This window comes from Cebus imitator, unplaced genomic scaffold (assembly GCF_001604975.1).
Source record: "Cebus imitator isolate Cc_AM_T3 unplaced genomic scaffold, Cebus_imitator-1.0 Scaffold87, whole genome shotgun sequence".
In the NCBI taxonomy this organism is placed as follows: Eukaryota; Metazoa; Chordata; class Mammalia; order Primates; family Cebidae; genus Cebus; species Cebus imitator.
The window spans coordinates 2,122,717-2,134,583 of record NW_016107402.1 but is presented as its reverse complement, the minus strand read 5'-3'; the positions used below and the strand labels follow the sequence as shown (position 1 = coordinate 2,134,583).

Here is an 11,867-nt window from a genome sequence, read left to right as displayed (position 1 = left end):
CCATCCACCCACCCAAACACACCCCCATCCACCATCCACCCACCCATACACACCCCCATCCACCCATCCACCCACACAAACACACCCTCATCCACCATCCACCCACCCATATACACCCCCATCCACCATCCATCCACCCAAACACACCCCCATCAACCACCCACCCACCCAAATACACCCCCATCCACCATCTGCCATCCACCTACCCCTCCACTATCCATCCATCCAAACACACACCCATCCACCATCCACCCACCCAAACACATCCCCATCCACCATCCATCCATCCATACATACCCCCATCCACTGTCCACCCACCCAACACACCCCCATCCACCATCCACCCACCTAAACACACCCCCATCCACCATCCACCCATCCCAACACACCCCCATCCACCATCCACCCACCCATACACACCTCCATCTACCATCTGCCATCCACCTACCCCTCTACTATCCACCCAACCAAACACACCCCCATCCACCATCCACCCAACCATACACTCATCATCCATCATCCACCATCCACCTACACATCCACCCACCCAAACACACCCCATCCACCATCCACCCACACACTCACCCATCCACCATCCTCCATCCACCTGCCCACCTGTCCTTCATCTTCCCATTCATCCCCCTATATTCACTGAGGCCTTTCCATGTGCAGGGCCTTGCTCAAAAACAAGGACCATATGGAGATGAATTAGACCTAGGTCCTGCCTTCCAGGAGTTTTAAATCTAGTAGGGACTGGGAGGATGAATCCTTATATTACCCCAGTTCATAGATGAGGTTCAAAGAAACAAAGTTATTTGTCTAAGGACACACAGTTCATAGATGGCAGGCCTGGGATTTGAACCTTTGTCTCTTTCCACTGTATCATTTTTAGAAGGAAACAAAGCCCTATAGATACAAGTTAGGAAGCAGTGGATAGAAGGAAGGCAAAATCCAGGGCTAGGGGAGAGTTCTTTGAAGTGGCGCAGGAGTGGCAGGCACGAGGAACCCCTGAGGGCAATGGAGACAACAGGAACCCGAAGGCATGGCCCACATCCAGTTGTCTCTCCCAGCAGTCAAGCAGCTGCCGCTCTTAGGAAGAAGAGCCAGGCTTGGGCTCTCAGTGGTCTGGGTGCTGACTGCCAATGTGTAATCACAGGCTCCCCTTTCTTGGGTCCTGCCTGGAGTTCCTTCATTTCACAGAGGGCTCTTTTCCTGGGCACTGGAGGCTGGAAACAGACTAGGGGAGACCAGAACTGGGCAGAGGGGTGGGCGCTTTGTCAGCATCAGGGTTGTTTTGTTTGGTGTTTGTTGGGTGCTTCTAGGTGCCAGGCACTGTGTGTGTCTGATGTGCTCCAGCTAGATGTCTGGATCCCTCCCACTCCCCAGCAGGGCCTCCCAGTGCCCTGAGCTCACACCTGCTCACACTTGCCGAGCTCACGTGTGTCTGATGTGCACCAGCTAGATGTCTGGATCCCTCCCACTCCCCAGCAGGGCCTCCCAGTGCCCTGAGCTCACACCTGCTCACACTTGCCGAGCTCACACCTGCACAAGAGGGCTTCCAGATGGGCCCACACACCCCTCCTCTCAGAAGTCAGTGGCAACGGGCCCCTGAGAGGCAGAACCACTGTCACCAAATGTGGGCCTCTTGTCACTTTCCACCTTCTAGCTGTCTTCAGTCCTGCGTCACATTAAACCCCTGGCCAGCTGCCAGCAAAAACAATGTATTTGCTCATCTTTCCAGCAACCTGTGGTGCGTATAAAGCTGATTCTATCCACCAGAGGACTTTCGGGAGGATTTGATGCAAATAAACCAGGCTTTTGATCAGACTTTCCTGTTTCTCACATGAGGATTTGGGGGGGAGGCAGAAGATGAGCCTGGCCTCTCCACTCCTAAGAGGTGTTTTGACGAATACTTTCATTCAGACATTTCAGACAGTCCTGGGGCCAAGGTTTTCATGCCATGGAGGTGTGTGGGGTGCTTCTGAAGGGCTGTGGAGTGATGCCCTGGGCTATGGTGCTGGGCAAATAAACTGGCCAGCCTGGCTGCACCCTTTATTTGCACATTGCTTAGTGGTTAGAGGAACAAGTAGGAGGCAGGATAACAGAGTGGATGCCTGTACAGGCTTTAGAAGGCCGGGATGCATCTGCTCATGACCGCGTAATTACTGCAGACCTCAGTTTCCCCATCCACAGAAACAAATAATCATACCCAGCTCAAAAAGTCACTGAGATGATGCTTGGGAGCGATGCAGCCAGTCCCTGGTATGTAGGAAATGCCCCATAAATGGAAGTCTTTAGAATTATGATCTAAATAGCTGGCTGGGGTTTAGGGGAAGGCCTCTGGCAACGCAGCCAGTGGGGCCGGGGAACATCCTTGTATGCACCCCAACTCCCCGACCACCACGTAATCACACAGCCTGGCCTGGAGTGGGATTGGTAACAGAGGCCTGCCACAGGTAGGGCTGGAGCCAGGGGGCGTGGGCACCAGCACTGAAGGGAGAGTGGGGCTGGGCTTGTCTGGGCAAAGTGGAGCCTGCCCTTCACCATGAAGTGGATTTCACTCTACAGAGCATGTGAGCCTCAGTTTGAAACCGAAACTTGGAAAAAAAGACACACAAAAAACTCTAGACATGCAGGCAACTAAAACCAAAAAAAAAAAATACCCTTCCTAGGGGCTTCGGGGACGGACACCTTCCGCCACCCTCAACCTTCTATGGGAGACTGGGTAGGAACCAATGAGGAGGAAGGCAGGCAGGGCTGGGCCTGTGAGGAAGAAGGCCAGGGCCCTGGGTCTGATGAGATGGGGACTCGGCTTGAGTACAAAACCTGCCTCACTTTGCAAAGTCTTCCAAAAGGGAAGATCCATATGGACCAGCCACGGGGTAAGTGGACAAGCACCTCCAAGGGGCTTCTAGAAATGCCGCTGGAGTTAGACTATCCACAGCAGAAGAGTCAGATTGGAGCTGTGGACAGAGGGGCTGGGAGTGCATTTCCCAGGGCTCTGGTTCTGGGGCCTCTGGGCTGGCAACAGCAGTAACAATTCCTCACTGTCTAGGGGTCTTATGCCAGGCTAGTGAAGGGACCTACTCAGGAAAAGTTGTAGAGGCCAGGCTTACCGTCTCTGACCAGGGGACTGATGCCTGGAGGGCAGTTATCATGTGACCCTACCTCCCTCTCCCACGGGATCTTCTAAGCAGACAACAAAGGTACTATGGTCCCCAGGAGTCCATGGCAGGCAGCTGGGCACTGCCTGCCCCCTAGAGGGTACAGCTTAACTCCTGGCCTAGTCTCCAGGGAAGGTGGAGGGGGCCTGTGGAACATCCTTGGCTGGATTTCCCCCAAAATGACTCCCAATCACAACTCCTTTTCCAGACTGATCTCCAGCCACTCCCTTCCTGCCTCCGGCTCTGCCAACAGCAACTTTGTTGGGCCTGTCTGCCTCGTGCCTTTGATCCCTTCCTCCTGCCCCTGAACACTGCTTATTACCTCTGAGCCTCAATTTCCTTATCTGTCAAATGCGGACTATGGTATCTACCTCTTGGTGTGGCTGTGAGGGCTAAGCAGGACATGCTTAGCCTCGTGTCTGACACATGGTGGGTACGCAAGGGGACTCTGGTCACTATAATCATTATCATCCTCATCAAATGGCTTGGTTTTCCAGTGGTCTTGAACCTGGGTCATCTGACACAGGACCCTCCACTTCTCCCTCCATACCACCCAGGAGGAGGTCATATGTAAAGACCCTTCCACTTGTCTCCCACTCCCAACCTTCCCAATTGGGACCCATGTCTGGTCTCTGCCGATGGAGAGGTGACCAGTGGTGTTGGCCTGACGGGAGCTCTGCATCCCCTCAGCCCCTCCACCAAGGCCCAGTACAAACACTGCTCAGCACTGAGCAGCCAGCTGGGGGAGGGTAAACTAGGCACTCACCCTCGCTTGCATTTCTTGTAGACTTTGTAAATGTTCTCTTCAGGGAACCCATACTTCTCAGAGATCTGGAAGGAAAAGAGGTGATTCATTGTCTGCTGCCCACACTAGATTTATACAAGTCTTTTATGACATCACTTTTTTTTTTTACTTTCTGATTACAAAAGTAAAATATATGCATATTGTGGACAAATATGAAGAAGACAATTACAACCATCTATAATCCTGTTTCTCAGAGAGACACCATTAACACCTGGGTGTATGTCTTCCCATCTTTTGGTCATGGGTACAGTAGTGTGTATAGATGTTTTTAGGTTCCATGTGGTTTTATGTATCTTTTTACTTACCATCCTATTGTAAGCCTTTCTATATCACCACAAACACTCGACGAGGATAAGCCATATGCCCAAGGCCTAGACCCCAGGTTCACTCACTCCATGATATCCAAAAATGTTGGAACTTACTTCCCTACATGAGGAGACTGTGGGTCAGAGGCTTGTTGGGTGACCTGTCTGAGATCACACAGCTAGAGTCAGCCTGTCTCCCCAGAGCTTCTGAAGTTTCCTTTGGGGCAGGCAGGTCCAGTCTGGTCCCAACTGCAACACCTGGACATGCAGAACTTTGAACAGGTCACTCTTACCTCTCTGAGCCTCGGTTTCCTCATTTGTAAAATGGGCACAGTAATAGGATGTACACCCAGTGTGGTTCTGCACATGAACTGAGCCAACTATCAAAAAGGCCCAGCCCAGTGCCTGTCCCAGGGCAAGAGCTCTGTAAAACGTTGGTGCTTATTAGTAGTAGCTGCCTAGAAGCTGCAGCAAACCTCAGGTCCTGGGTGTCAGGGGAGGTCATCCTCTCTGGGCATTTTAGAGAAAGGATTGTGTTCAGCTTCTCAGTTATTCTCTGCCCTGACAGATTCCTCCTGGCAAGAAAAGTGCTTAGACTACTATTTCTTTTAATGACGATGTGACTGGAAGCTACCAAGAAGATCTCAAGTCAATCTAAGGAAGAACTCAGGAACTCTCTCACCATAAATTGGGCAAATTGGGCAAAGACACCATGGGTTGTCCCATAGGTAATAAGCTCTCCATTCCTGGAAGCACACAAGTTGAAAGTGGGCACCAGCTTGGAAGTGCTGTGGGAGACAGGGAGTGCAGGCACTAGATAGGGAGCTGGCCCTTTAAGGGATCATCCAACCCAAGCCTCTGAGTCTGTATTTAGGTGACATTAATGGCCTTTTGTGAGCCCAACTTCTGGGGCTGATGCCAAGCAGGGCTGATGATGTGTAAAGAGAACAAGCAGCTGAGCATGAAGAGAGTCCAGGCCAGCATTCCAGCTCTGTCACCAAGAGCCGAGTGACCCTGACAAGTCACCTGACCTCTCGGAGGCTGCGTCTTCATGGGAAATGAGGAGATACACATAGTACCCACGTTTCAGGGTTGTTAAGGGCACATGATGAGCCAGCACAGGTGGTGTGTCTGACCCACTGCCTGGCACATAGTGGGCCTTCAATAAAGGCCAGCTAGTGTTACTATTTGATGCCATTTTCCCTCTGCTGGCCAGAACTCTGGGCACCATCCGGCTTTTCCGAGTGGTTTCACCTTCAGGCACAGCTGGCCCTGGTGGAGGCTGTGTTTGCTTAATTTTTGGCGGAGCCACGAAGCTAGCTGTGGGTTTTATTCAGGACTGGGCTGTTTTGCCAGCTCTCTGGTAGTTTAGGGGGTTGGGGAAGGTCTCCTTGCACAGTCATTACCTTCTGCCACCCCAGCCAGTGGCCCCCAGCCAACCACAAGCAGGAGGAATGAGGCCCCTGGGAAAGAAAAAGAGTGTGTCTTTTTGGGTTCCATTCCCATTAAAACAGAAACAGGTTTGCAAAGCCAACAAAAAGCCCTGGCCCGTCAGACAGCAGCCATCAGATTAAGGAGGATTTATGGAGTGTGCGACTCCCAGGGTGGAGTCAGGGCTCTGGCTGGGAGATAACATCGCAGAGGCACACCCCCACCGGCAGGGCCCCTCGGGCCCCGCAAACGGGATGGGACGGGTAGGCCACCGGCATGCCGAGGTTCCCTCCTGTGTGAAATCAGAACTGTGTGGTGAGAAGCAGGGACAGCAGCCCGGAGGGAGCCCATGGTGAGGGGTTCACAGGCAGCTTACCGCATTCCTCAGCCCCTTCAGGTCTGGGGTCTTCAACATGAGCGCATCAAACACCTCCTCAGTCTCCCTCCGCACATACAACAGAACTGAAAAGCAAGGGGCAGCTTTAGGGGTACAAGGAAGATCATGTGGCCAGGATCATGTCAGGGGCTGGGGAATCTGAAAACGTTACTGTAAGATGGCTTTCTGCCAAGGGTCTGTGCCCAGCTGGCGGCACTTCGGCCAGCTCTGCAGATTCTTATGGGCCTTCTTAGGCTGTGCTGATGTGGGGGTGTCTGAATCCCTGCTCTACTACCTGCCAGCCAGGTGACCTTGCAAATGTGATTTTAATGTCACGGAGCCTCATTTTATTTGTAGATAGAGGCTCTGCCCGCTATTTTGTGGAGTCACTGTGGGAATTAATGACGTGTCTGGAAATGCCAGGGGCAGCGCACAGCTTGGTTCACGGCTGCTGGAAGCTTTTGAGCTTAGCTGCTAGTCAGTTGCTTTCTGATGGTCAACTACAGCCCCCAGAGGTTTGGGTTTGGTCCTTACCCCAAGGAAGTCACAGATTTAGAGTGTCAAAGCAAGAAAGCCAGACGTGAAAACCCCACCCTTCTTTCACCCCCCCATTAGAAAAAGTGGGGGAGAGGGGACTCGTCCAGCATAATGAGGCTGTTGACTATGCCAGTTGCCCAGGATGCCCACGTCCACACGTGGTCAGGAGACAGAAGCTGCCAGTCCTGTGTGGTCTCTCCAAGCAGCCTAAGGTGCCCTCCTTACCCCTACCCCCAAGTCTTGATCTAACCCTAGCTCCAAGGGATAAAGCAGCTCCTTGGGCCCTCCCCAGGAGGCTTTGGGAAAGCCTATGTGGGAGGCAGGAGCTGGGGTGGGCTCTGTGAGTAAATGGGGAGGGAGGGCGGGAGGCTACCTCTCTGAAGGTCGTCTTCCTTGGCCTGCTTGGAAGGCAAAGGCTCAAACTCCTCAGTGAAAGGCGAGCAGGTACGCTTCAGAGGCAGCCTGTGGGGAGGGCAGTGGGGGAGCTTGTGAGGAACTTGGGGATCCCTAGAGGCTGAAGGACCCTGCTGGGCCTCCAGGGGCCCTAGAAATAGGGAAGAAAACATGAGGGTGGGTGCAAAGCAGAGGGACAGTGGGCAAAGCAGCAGGTCTGGAGTTGGACTGCCTGGGTTCAAATCCCAGCCCTGCCACGCACTAGCTATGTGACCTGGGTGAGTCTCTTAGCCCATCAGCGACCCCCTTAGCCCATCACTGACCCTGTCTATAAAATGGGATGATATGAAAGCAATGAGAGCAATACTTCCTAGAGTGGTGTGAGGCCACAGGAGACCATGCTCACAGCTCTTAGAACACTGTGTGACGCACAGTAGGGCCTCAGTAAATGTGGTCTCATCATCATCATCATCATCGTTCCTTTTTTAAAAAAATCAGAGTCAGATGTGAGGCAGTGGGAGTGGAAGGATTGTGGGCTTTGGAGTAGGACAGACGTGGGCTCCAGTTCTGCTGCCGCGACTTAACGGCTGTGGGACTAGAAGGCACTTCTCTTCTCTGAGCCTCAGTTTCCCTATCTGTAAAGTAGGGCAATAATCCTGCTTGCCTAACTCTGAAGCTGTTGTGAGGTGACAAGTGGCAACACAATTTGGGGTGAAAGCACTATGTGAAAAAAGTATATTTTGTAAGGGAAGAAATTGATTATAACAACAAATGATCTTTATAAAGCATTTTCCCATTTACAAAGATTCCACATCCATGCTGCCCTCCTCTCAAGGCTATTTCCTCATCTGACAAATGTGTAGGCAGAGGCTCAGAGAGGTGAAGGGACTGCTCAGGGCACCAAGGCTGTGGCTGACAGAGGGAAGGACACGAAGGCCCTTCCTAGGCCAAAGTGCCAAGGGGCTCCGGCCCCAGGTAGGCCCCCAGGGAGTGGGCTGGGGGAAGGAGATGGAGGGTTTTCATCCCCGCTCAGTCCTCCGGCATAGCTTCCCTCTTTGCTGTCTGAGTCTACACCATCAGAGTCTTTTTCTTTCCCTTTTTACAAGCGGGTGTCTCGCCAAAGATTCGCCAACTTTTCACATAAAACAAACCCATAAAAACCCAGGCAGTTTCAGTGAGAAAGAAGCATAGCTCTAGCGTGGGGGCTGGGGGCAGACGCTGGTGGCTTCCTCTTCTGGCCCCACACCCTCGCTTGCAAAAAGCAGGGTGAAAAGCAGGCTGGGGGCAGTGGGCATGGTGCAGTGGGCACGGGTGCGGAGGGATGTGAGCAGCTGCTGTTCTCCATACCTGTTGGCGCTGCAGGGTCCTGCCGAGGGAACTGCCTGCAATGAAGTGGAAAAGACACTTACCATCACACACAGGAAGATGAGGGGGCCCTCGGCTGCTGGAGGCTTTCTGGGAGGAATATTTTTTGGTGGGAGGTGGGGAGAACACTCTTACAATGCCTTTCTAGCCGATTCTGCTCAGACAAGTGCCCTTAAGTGGCCTGAGATGTTGAGTTGAATCACCCAGCCCAAGCTGGATGGGTCAGGGACTCAATGAACACACAGGAGATGCTAAAGCCACGTTGTCAGAGTGGAGTCGCACGGAGCCCCACCTGGGCCCCCGCATGCCCAGAAGGGCCGGGAATTGCAGTTGGTTCTGCAGCAGTAACTAGGCAGTTGGAGCGGAGGGCAAAGGGGGTGAGGGGAAGAGGCCTTCTTTTTTTTTTTTTTTGAGAGTCTCCCAGGCTGGAGTGCAGTCAGAGCATCACAGGTCACTGCAGCCTCGACCTCCTGAGCTGCAGCAATTCTGCCAGCTCAGCCTCCTGAGAAGATGGGAATACAGGTGTGTGCCACTAAGCCTGGCCGGAGGCCCTCTTCTTGGACCCTACATTGTGCCTCGCACTGTGTGGTCTGCAGCAGACATCGCCAAGTCTCGTGAAGTAAGAAGCTCAGGCCTAGAGAGGGCAGAGAGCCTCTAGAGATGACACACCCAGCAAGAGGCAGAGGCGGGGTTCAGGCTCAGCCTCTCTGTTCCTTACTGCTCTCCGCTTCCCTCTCCCAGGCTTACAGGTGCAGAGACAGGCCCAGCCCTCATCCCCCACAGGTTAGCTGTCAACCTGCAACAGGGACCTTCATCCTGAGTGGTCATCTCCCCACTCAGGGCCTCTAGTTGGTGAGAGAGTGGGGAGAACCCAGAGAACTGGTTCCCACAGCCGCCTGTGTTGTGAGACCACAGTGCTGCTCCCATGGCAGCAGAGAGAGGAGGGGTATCGTCAGTGCTCTGCGCCTGTGCCGAGCGCTCTGTCAGCTCCACTGTCTCCCTCATCGTCCTAAGTCAATACACTAAGCATGCCTAGTACACCAAGGTCCATGTGTATAAACATTCCTGCAGAAACTGCGCGGAGCTGTGTCCTTACAGGAAGGAAGTGCTCAGACTGTCTGGTATGGAGGCTCACAAGGAGACAGGCTCTGGGGTCTTGACCCTGCCATTGAATTGCTGTGGGACCATGCCTGGGAAAGGGGTAGGTGCAGTCTCTCGGAGGACAGCTGTAACAGGGAACCCAGCCCACTCCTGGCTGCCAGGCGCTTAGCCCCGGCTGCTTAAGAGGCAAAGCAGCTAGTGGGGAAAGGTGCGGATTCTGAACAGATGCCTCAGTCCAGTGGTTACGAAATCCTCTCAGCTGGCTCTGCCACTTACTAGCTGTGCAGTCTCATGAGGTTTTTTAACTCCTCTGTGCCTCCGTTTCTACCCCGTGAATCCAGGGAGACATTATTATTGACTTCATAGGGTTGTAGAGAAGGGTAGGGAAGGTGATTCTTGGGAAGTGCTTAGAGCCACACCAGGCACACAGAGAGAGCCACAAGTTCTGCCATGATAATTCCATGTGGCTGCAATCAAGCTGGGAATCAGATATCAGAAGCCTCCTCTTTGTGTGCCCTAAGCATGAACGTTTCAATGGTTACGAAATCTGTTTCCTCATAACATTCTTCTCTTCAATATAATAGGTCACTGAAGCTATAGGACCATATATACATTTTGTAATCCCCTGGGATTCAATAAAGGTATTGAAACTGGCCGAATGGCAGGTGGCTCCCCACTGGTCTGTGCTAAGGCAGGCCCCACCCAGGAGCCGGACCCTCTTTCGGCTGCTCCCTCAGGCCCCACCCATGGCCTCACCCCTCCAGGGCGCTGCAGACTGTTGAAGTGCACATTGGGGATGAACAGCACGGGTGGCGTCTCCAGGTCAGTCTCTGGCCGCAGGTAAGTCGTCTCATTGCCCCTGAAGCCCGAGAGCAGGCAGCCCTTGACTCCTGATGGGAGAAGGAAGCCAATGTGCCCCGAGGTCCCTCCACGCAGGTCCCTCCCACAGCTAGTCTCCACCTCTCCTTCCCACCAGCCCTGGACCCCCACTGACCACTGTTGCTGGAGTCGGGGCACTTGACCTTCCTCCGGAACTGCTTCCGCTCATCATCGCGCATCTTCCTCTCAGCTCCCTGCAGGAGAAGAGAGAGGGTCACCAAGGGCCTGGGAGGGGCTGGCTACTATCACAGCTGCTGCTTTGTATCTTAAATATGGGCTAGGCTTCTGGTCCTTCTTTTTCCAGAGCAAGACCAGGAAATGGGAAGGTATCAGCACCTACCTGGCCCAGCCTGGCCAGTGGGACCTGGCCCTGCTTGCCTGAGGTCAATACAGGCCATGAGAGAGGTAGACAGAAGACAGAAAAGAAGAAACTCAGAGAGACAGAGAGATGGAGGAGTGGGGGTGTTAGAGGAAAGAGAGATGAAGAGGAGGAGAGGGGATAGAAAAACAAACAGACACACACACCCAGAGAGGCTAGGAGGATGCATGGGTCAGGGCTTAGCCCTTCTACCTCCCCAGGCCCGGTGTAGGGTCTGCCCATTCCAGCCACCTTGTCGCAGAAAATCTTGATCTGGCAAACAGCGCGGTGTACCAGGCGCTCAGTGCCCGAGCCACAGTCATAGGTGTCAATCTGCAGGTTCAGGGGGACACCCTTCACCCCCTTTTGTGAGGAAAAGTCTGTGCTCAGACAGTTGACACCGATGAACACCTGGGGACAGAGGGGGCAGCTGGGTGAGTGGCCTGTCCAGGTGGCCAGTCCCACCATCCCACAGTGACCCTATTTTTCTAGCTGTCCGTGTGCCTGGGGCTCACCCTTAAGCCTCATGGGGCCCCTAGAAGGCATGCATCAGCACTCCTCTTTCACAGATGGGGAAGCGGATGCTCAGAGAGGTGGGGCAACTTTCCCAAGGTGGCACAGGCGGTGTGTGGTGCAGCAGGGGTTTGAACCCAGGCTCTTCACCACTGTTGGGATGGCTTCCACTAGACTGCCAAGGGAACCCAAGGCAGGGAGGCTTTGGAGGATGTCAAGAGTCCTTTAGGAGCTTAAGATCCAGAGCCTCATTTTTCTCATTTTTTTCCATTTTCTTGGAAAAAGGAGGTGGAAAAGGGCCGAGTCCCCTGTCCCCAACACAGGGAGACCACTTTCCTGCTAACCCAGAGACACAGCCCGTCTCCACCCCACCACCCCCTCTAGCCATCACAGGACCTTCTAGTGAGAGGGTCTTTCAGCTGATTTGATCACACCCCACATACAGCAAGGGAGCCATCCTAGTCGCCCCATCTTACAGCCGGGGAAATAGAAGCTCTAAGCAGGGCCATAATTGCTGCCATTCCCCCAGAGAGTCAGGCGTGGGGCATAACAAAGTGAGCTTGGTTGTGGGCCACCCACACCCGTGGTGGGAAGCTGGGCTCTGCCACTCACTAGCCATATATGGCTCCGGACAAATCCT

At 53.5% G+C, this 11,867-nt stretch overlaps 1 protein-coding gene across 3 annotated transcripts in view; it reads right to left on the bottom strand.

Annotated features, from left to right (window-relative positions):
• GRHL3 (grainyhead like transcription factor 3) overlaps positions 1–11,867 on the bottom strand; it is a 36,182-nt gene that overhangs the window by 2,337 nt on the left and 21,978 nt on the right. For all 3 annotated transcript variants that reach the window (XM_017534566.2, XM_037740655.1, XM_017534565.2), the window contains 7 exons: positions 10,967–11,125; positions 10,472–10,550; positions 10,234–10,367; positions 8,359–8,393; positions 6,992–7,080; positions 6,082–6,167; positions 3,931–3,995 (listed from right to left, as the gene is read on the bottom strand). In XM_017534566.2, the coding sequence (XP_017390055.1) occupies positions 3,931–3,995; positions 6,082–6,167; positions 6,992–7,080; positions 8,359–8,393; positions 10,234–10,367; positions 10,472–10,550; positions 10,967–11,125 (647 nt within the window). The remainder of the gene's footprint in view (positions 1–3,930; positions 3,996–6,081; positions 6,168–6,991; positions 7,081–8,358; positions 8,394–10,233; positions 10,368–10,471; positions 10,551–10,966; positions 11,126–11,867) is intronic.